Raw genomic sequence first — 8,779 nt, 5'->3', positions numbered from 1 at the left:
AGCGCAACACCGGCAGCTTCATCAACACAAAGTGATGCAAGAATGTGTTGACCACATTGGGTGGCAAAATCATATTAGAGGTTAAGAATATAAAAGGCTGACCTAAAAACATGGTAGGTGGAAACAGGAAATCCCAGCTTCTCTTAATCCACAAGATATTTTAAGAATCAATCAGTGTTTTACTTGTGCTTTGTTCTGCATAGCTAAGCCCCCCTCCCTACACTCATCACCCTTCTCTCTTATTCTTTGCGCCTGAAGCGGAGGGCACTTCAGATGCAACTGCACCACTTCTGCCACATTAAGAAGGGATTTCTGCTTCGCTAAAACAAATTGACACTCCATCCGGATTCATATGGTTTTGTTATTTATACATTTCATGTATAGTACTAATCTGCCTTCTGAGGATTGTGCCTCTATTTGGAGTGGATATTTGCATTTCTCTCAATAATGCGCCAGTGACAAAAAAAGTTTGATGGAGTTTATTAAAAAACTAGATTGAATATGGCAACAGTCTTTAAATAGCACACGATTTACAATGTAATTTCTTTCAATATATTAATATTTTATGGTATTAAATAAGTAAGCTGGATTTCAGGAGTAACTGTATCTGATACAGGGCAGCCACAATAACGTTAAGGTGCATATCTCATGACCTCCTTAGGTCACACCAAGATCCCATTTCTTTTAAGGAGTGACTAAACGAAGAGGTCACAGTGGTATATTTTCATTGTAAACAGAGAGGCACTCAAACTACTCTGCTACACTGATGCTCAGCACTGAGTGAGCTAAAAGTTTAGTAGCCCCATATGGATTTCACTCCATCTCAAATGACACCACTTCATCTTCTGTACCTGATCACTAGGTATTAAGTTGCTTAAGACTTGTAAACAAAACCAAAAACGGACTTGCTTATATCTCTTTTAACACCCATGAAGACAAAGTGCAATAAGAAAGACAATACAATACAAAGATAATTTCAGAGCCATACAGACATGTATATCTCACGAGCAACATGTAGAAATTGTCACGTTGATTCCAAGGTTACCGTTATCTGCAAAAAGATGTGCAATGGCAGTATCAAAAACTAGACAGTCGCTGTTCATAATTGCAGCAGCTACCCCATCATGAATAGAACGGGGCGTGGCCTCCCATGTCAGTCTGCGGCGACTGCCGTTGAGTTCAAGTCTGTAGGCGAAATTCTCAGCTTGTTTACGTGTGCCAATTAGGAGGACAACTGCAAAAAACTGCTGATGACCTTCATATTTCTCTTGTTTCTCCAACACTAGCATGAAATGATGATCAAAGCAAGATTGCATCATCACCCAGTCCACAGCACCTGGAAGGTTAATGTCGGTAGCAAGAAAGACAATATCTTCTCCCTGGAGGGTGGTGATGCTCTTGTGGGCATGCATGAGATGGGACATGACTGCTTCCAATGCCCCTTGCCATTTACAGGAAGCACCAGGACATGGACACGCGTAGGGACGGTATTCACACGTATCTTCGTGGTCTGGTTTTTCTGTATGGTGAAGAGTTATGGAACATCCGGTTGAGGCATACTAAGTAGAAAGGGACAGAATAACACAAGCATTAGACAAGATAGAGTGACACATGAAATATACCTTTAGCCCTGTTCACACCCATCATCACTATTGCAACACAGTTGATGCAGGCAAACTATTTGCGTAATACACAGGGGGATGCTAGCAGAAGCCTACACTATTCCTGAAATTGGTTAAAGGCATGTGCAGTGGTAGACAATACATGCGCACATTATTTGGAGAAGGTATATTAAGTGCTGCTGAAAGATCAGTATGTGAAAGATCAGTATGTGAATACAATGTAATGCACTCAAAGCAACTAGAAACAAGGGATGCAATTAAATTGATCTCAAACCCTAGAATAACAACTTCTAGGATACACAATAAAAGTTCCTAGAAGGGAGAAGGAGAAGGTAAGGACAAAAGGCCCCTCACATAAAAGAGTTGCTCTGAATTAAAATGTTTGAACCAATCTGAACCACTGGTTACATCATTACTTTCTTAGTTTCAAAAGTGTTTTTATTGAAATTTGTAACAGGCATATAGTAAGACAAGGTTGACTGTGCCATTACATATTATGACCAAGTTTTTGCAAATCAGCATTGCCTCCCCCCTTAAAAGAAACAGTCCAAGCCTGAATTGCGTAGAACCGGTCCCGTTTGAATTTGCATAAAAGCAGGACCAGAAAAGAGTTCAACATGGTGGTCTCAGTCAGAGAAAAACACACACAAAATACTGGAATGCAACCAGAGGACAAAAAACAAACCTGAAAACTGCAACTACATATCAGTTTCTCAACCGAATGCCTCGGTGCCCTCACACTCAACTAACCAACAGGAACATTCTGCATTTAGAATACTGCCATTTACTGGACCCAATTATCTTGAGACTTATTCTAAGGTCTATCTATCTTCTCAGTGAACCTTGCTCTGCAGTGCGGCATTAAAAGATTAACATGTGAACAAACAACAATTTTTATTTAGAGCAAGCCGTATAATGGATGCAAAGAATACAAAAAACTGCCTTCAACTTGCTTTACTTGACCAGGATAATTACTTTTACTGTATAGAAGTTCTTAGCTGTACCTAGAGAAATGTCCAGACTACTCACCAGAAGCAATTACTGCTAAGGAACGGAAAGCATAATACCACCTCCACTACACTCAATTTACCTGCCCAATTGCTTGACCTGCATCAGCACTGATTAGAGGAATCTAGAGTTGACTGTCTTACAAACCTATCTACAAACACTGGCCAATCTTGGCAAATCTCAACATAAGTCTTCTTGCTGCTACAGTTGATCAATTGGCAGCAGACCAAAATCAGATTTCTCAACCGTTCCCAATGAGAACAATAGTCATGTATGGTCATCAATACAAGTTTACCCCAAAAAATACAGAAGTCACATAAATTACCTACCAGTAGTCCAGAAATCATACCTACTTTTCATTACTAAAACCTGGCTATACAGTGATGTGGCACCAGTTACATAAAAAGAAATCCCAGAATATACCCAACCCTCTTCACATATAGAGCAAATGGGAATAATGGAGGAGGGTTATCTGGGCTGCATACCAAAACAATATCCACATCCTTCAATAAAAGTTCACTGTGTCAGAACAAGAGAACATGCTTTTTCGAAACTCAGTCAGTCAAAATACTTTATTGCGATAACTTAATATCATATAAAGACAATGGCAAAGTACAGATTATTTAAAATACATATACAATAAATACATAGTTTAAAAACGGTTGAGATACATACAAAAGAGATAAAAGGTCATACAAAAAGTCATACATATATATATAACATCTTTATTTAGATATATAAAAACATATCTTTAAAAGTTTCTACCAGCACATTAATACAATCTTACAGCTTAAAAAAGATTAAAAGATGAAAGAATAAAAACAGAAAGCAATGTGGCTTTCTTATCAGTGCTTACTGCAGCATGTCCATTTAAAGGTTAGCACTCCCAGACAATGCCGGTGGGGTTAGGTACACATTCTGCACAGTGGTCCAATTTTTCTAAAAGCCTGTAGGCATACTGAACGAATTTAGCCAAATTTTATGTTTAAGACAGTGTTCTCTAAGGACAGAGCAGCAGTAATGGCATGTCTGCAAGTCCGAACTCCCAACCTGTTCCATTCCGGCCCGAGTAGGCGTCTGCGTTGGGACATTAAGAAGAGGCATATACATATACATATACAGAGCACGTGCAAAAAAGTTTCATTAGCTGACCCGCACCCTCTGCACGTTTGATCAGCCCTTTTTTGGCGCCATACAGGGAGATTTTGTAGGAAGCGCCAGTCTTCAAGTCTTAGGGCGATCAGGCATCGCTTTAGATAATAAGAGAATGTTATCGAAAGATAATTGGCCGGATAAAGTCGTTCATAGGAGTTGGCTACTGCCCAAGCATGGCTGCGTTTCGAAAGGCGAGCTTTGTCCATGATCAGGGATTTCAGTCTTATAGCTTTTTTAATTGTATTTTTGAAGGCAGTCTGGCTTGGGTTGAGGGCCCAGAGATCCGCAGCAGACATTTGTTGGATGTAATCATTTAGGAGGCGGCCATATGTTCCTCCCGGATTGCTCACACTAATTTCATTCCAGACCAAGAATTCCAAGGTGCCAGCTTCTGCCTTCCTTAATTTGTGGATCAGATTAAGATATGAGCCAACATTAGAGGATTCATAGTTAGTTAAGCCCAGCTCTAGTCTGACCTGTGCTGGCGAGGAGGAACTCGGCAGGTGGAGCAGTTTTTTATAGAGTTTGGTTGTCAGTTTGTTTAGAGACTTATTCATTTTTCCCTTGAAGATCTCTATACCGTACGAAAGTGTGGGGCCGATCTTTGCTCTAAGCACTTCCAGTAAGGGCAAAACCGTGGGACCTGAGAGTCTCCTCGATAGCTTAGCCAGGGATATCATTAACACTGTTGCCTTGGCTGCAATCACAGTACTCGGTTTGGTGAAGCTGCCCCTGGAGTCCAAATGGACCCCTAGGTATTTGTACGATTGGCCGATTGAGATGCTTTTTTTGTTTATTGTCCAGCCTCCACCGCTCTAGCGTTTTTTGCCAAACGGGACAACCATAGTTTTTTTCATGTTTATTTCTAATTGGTTGTTGACCGTGTATTGCATTAAGGCATCCAGAAGTCTCTGTAGCCCCACTCTGGTGAGACTGAACAGTGCCAAGTCATCGGCATATAAAAGATTGCATAATGCCGTGCCTCCTACTTTTGGTGGATGACTAATTACTTCCTCTAGCGTGCTTGATAGGTCAGCTATGAATAGATTGAAGAGAAGGGGAGCCAGTACGCATCCTTGTTGGACACCACGAGAGGTCCAGATTTTCCGGGAGAGATGCGCGCCAGACCCTAGCTTCACCCCGACCCATGTAGTGGAGTACAGCAGGATAATGGGATTCAAGATGTTGTCTGGGATTCCCCACTGCTTCAGTTTTTGCCACAGCGCTGCCCTAGGCACCCTGTCAAAAGCTGCTTTGAAGTCGACAAAGCAGCAAAAAAAACAATCGACCTGGAATTTGTGAGGGCTTTGTCGATGATGGTGGAGGTTGCCAGTAAGTTTGTCAATGTTCCTGATTTGGCAACAAACCCTGTCTGATTGAAAGGAATCAGATTTTTTTCCTTTGCCCATTGTCTAAGATCCTCCAGGATGAGGCCTGCAAAATGTTTTGCTTCTATGTCCAACAGGGCAATTAATCTATAGTTGTTTGGGTTGCCTCATGGACCGGCTTTATAGGTGGGATGGATAATAGCACCTCTCCAGGAATACGGGATGGTTCGTTGGTTCAGGGAGTAGTTAAAAAAATGTAATAGCACTTTGGACCAGAAAGGGATATCGGACTTGAATAGCCTCTGCGGTAGGCCGTTCGGCCTGGTGCTCCATCTTGTCTCCCTTTGGTCAGAGCATTGACTACTCTTTCTTCTGACAGTACCTCGAGTGAGGAAGGCCCCTGCATTTGATTGAGTGGAGGATTCAGTGTTGTACCTCTGCCAGTGTCAGAGACCCGTGTTAATCCAGGGCAATCAGGATTGTCTTGTGCCTGGAAATGCTCTGTTAGGTACAAGATCCAGTCTGCTTCCTGGATGTTCGCTGATCCGAAGGATGTTATATTCCGATCGATATTGTTAATGAGTGACCAAAATGACTTTGAGTTTTGTTGTTTGCTTTCCCATACCAGTTTAACCCAGAATCGAGCTTCCTGATCCTTTCTCTCTTGGGTAACTGCCCTCCTAAATGCCTTTTGGGCTTGACGATATGTGGCGAGGAGGCTGCTGTTCTCTGGAGATTTTAAGAACAACCTCAGTGCGTTGTTTCTCGTTCTCTTTAATGTTTTTATCATGGGGAGTGCTGTTGCTCCTACTGGTGGTGTATGGTTTGGACCCTGCCTTGTCGCTGGATATAGTCTGATCAGATGTGTACATAGCTGCGACCATGTTGCTGTGGGAGAGGCCTTTTGGTCAAGAGCACACATGATAAAGTCCTTGCTTGTTTTTAGGATGCACTGTCCGTTAGACTCACTCCATTTCAGGCGTTTTAGGTTGTCGGAATGTATTCCTTTGTATGTAAATGGTGCCTTTTTATGGAGGACTAAATTTGCGGCAAAGGAAACGACCAATGGCCTGTGGTCGCTCTCAAGTCTTGGCAGGACGGAGAAGCTGGCCAGATTGGACAGGAATTCCGAGTTGCAAATAGCGAAATCCAGGTAGGATTTTGTTCTTCCATTTGACCAGGTCCAGTTTGGGGGGGGAAATCGCTTGCTGATCTTCCATTCACCACCAGATACCCTGCGTTGTAAAGTCTCAACACGGTGGTCTCGCCTAATGTATTGGAAGTTTGCATGGGGGTTTAGATTGGGGGAGATCCTCAATAATGCTGGTCAGATTAGGTCCATCTGAGCCTGCTATATTCCCCTGGAAAAGGTTTGTGTTAAAATCTCCAGTGATGATGCGGTCCGAGTTGGGGTATTCTGTGGCTATGTCGATCATTGTTTTGCAAAATCTGGCCAGGTGGTCTTTTTTTGTGCAGGTGTTAGGATTGATATACACATTTATGAATAGGAGCAATCGCTGTCTGTTCCGTAATTTGATTTTGACCCCCAGTAGCCAGTCTTCTTTCAGGTTAAGTTGACTCAATTCACCTTTTAGGTCGTTGGATATGTATATGGAAAGCCCGCCTTTAGGGTGGCCGAAGCGGCTATCCCTCAGTGCCTGCTTCCAATATTCAATGAATCCTTCAATGGGGCGACCCTCTAGCTCCCAGGATTCCTGCAGGGCAATTGCCACGTGTTCCCCCAGGAAAGACATAGTGTCTTCATTTTGGATTTTATGGTGTAGGCCGCAGATGTTCCATGAGCACAGTGAGAAAAGTGGTTCCCCCTTGCCACTGGCCACATATAGTGCAACATGCGAGGTACTAAGAGCCCCAGAATAAGACATATCTAAAACCAGATATATCCCTGTTACAGGACCTATTATAGTCACAAAGTGCCTTTTATAATACTCAGTTCATGCTATTGAAGGGGGATTATTATTTTTCATCCTAATGTTCCTGCTCCTAATAGCACTCACTAGGAAGCTAGCCACATAGAACATAATCCTAGGAGTCTGCAGAAGCTGTAAATAAATAAGAGCAGGTTTAACTTGAATAAATCCAGCCTCCTTTAGGATGGGCACAAGGAACTTCCTCCTCGCCTCTACGTAATGCCCACAGAACATCACTAAGTGCATAGTATTTTGTTCGGAGAAATGGTCACAGGAACATGGTAACGCCTTTTCTGGGGTACTCCATACAGGATAAAAACCAAGATTAAAATGTATCAAGTTAAAACGAAAACGAGTTAAAATAAACCTGTGGTAAGGGTGGGTCACCATGTCACCATGTTCAAGTAGCTTTCTGGGCCGTCAGGTATAGACAATATTAGACTGACCCTAACACTTGGTTTTTTCAACTCACTCTCTTCTCTTTCCAGGGATAAAAGCTCTCTCATTGCACACTTTGTTAATACAATATCTTTGGGTGTTATAGACTCTGTTGCGGAGTATAACTCTGGCCTCCCCAGCTTTGGTGAAATTTTCCTTAATGTAAGTCAACCACTTAATGTTATTGACTTTATCCAAACACAGACAATCTTTCATGATAATGTGATTTAGGGGAATTTCTTTGTTAAGCCACATCCTCAGCCAAGCTACAAGAGGTGCTGTTTTTATCAAGTCTGTGATGTAGCCTTCCCCAAGTTCCAAGTGTACAGTGTGGGACGGAGTCGATTGTGGGACACCAAGAACAGATTTGAAGAATTTATTTTCCATGATCTGTAGGGAGTCTAGACCCCTGTAACCCAAATTGAGCTGCCATAAGATGCAACTGAAATACATTTAGCCTTATACATTTTCATTATGGCTGCAATTGGCCTGGCCCCCAGTTTCTTAGAGAACCCCTGGAGAGCTGAAGATGTTCTTGCTAACAAGATTACTCTGTTCTTTAGCTGGGGTCCCCAGTTACCCTTTTCATCAAATGTGATCCCTAGGTAAGGGAAGGAAGCTACTCGAGCAAGCTTCTCCCGTCCACAAAAAAAGGTTTTATGACAGTTTTTCCTTGCTGCGCTGCCCATAAGCATAATTTGGGATTTCTTCGCATTTATTTTTAGGTCAAGTGAGCCCATAAAAGTTTCAAAGGCGTCCAAAAGACGTTGGAGCCCCACCCCGGTACGTGCAAGAAGTACTGCGACATCCGCGTAAAGGAGAACAGGGATCCCCTGCTCCCCTACACGCGGAATGTCGAGGGTCACGTCCCTCAGGGCAGGTTCTAGAGCATTCCCATATAATGTGAACAAAAGGGGTGCAAGAATGCACCCCTGTCTGACCCCCTTTTCTGATGCAAAGTCCTCCGTACACCGTCCAACCGTGGTGACTCTAATTTTAGCTGTAAGGCCAGAGTGCAAGTCTGCCAATAAGTTAACTATTGTCCTGTCCAAGCCCATTTCTAGCAATATGGACCAAAGCTTTGATCTGTTGACCAGATCAAAAGCAGAGGAGAGGTCCATGAAACCAAGTTACATGGACCCCGCCTTGGCCTTGTGTATTTCTCTACCATCATATGCAAATTGAGACATTGGTCCTGAGTGCTTCTTTTGGGTCTAAATCCATATTGAACATTGGTCAGAATACTTTTCTCAGTTGCCCACTCATTTAGTTTTGCTAATATGACTCTTCCTAAAAT

The 8,779-nt window shown here is 42.6% G+C and overlaps 1 protein-coding gene across 1 annotated transcript in view; it reads right to left on the bottom strand.

Annotated features, from left to right (window-relative positions):
- Positions 1-464: 464 nt before the first annotated feature.
- SIAH2 (siah E3 ubiquitin protein ligase 2) overlaps positions 465-8,779 on the bottom strand; it is a 91,588-nt gene continuing 83,273 nt past the window's right edge. The window contains exon 2 of the mRNA XM_086944910.1: positions 465-1,559. Within this exon, the coding sequence (XP_086801036.1) occupies positions 1,002-1,559 (558 nt within the window). The 3' untranslated portion in view covers positions 465-1,001. The remainder of the gene's footprint in view (positions 1,560-8,779) is intronic.

This window comes from Lissotriton vulgaris, chromosome 11 (genome assembly GCF_964263255.1).
Source record: "Lissotriton vulgaris chromosome 11, aLisVul1.2, whole genome shotgun sequence".
NCBI lineage: Eukaryota > Metazoa > Chordata > Amphibia > Caudata > Salamandridae > Lissotriton > Lissotriton vulgaris.
This window is presented reverse-complemented; position numbering and strand designations above follow the sequence as displayed.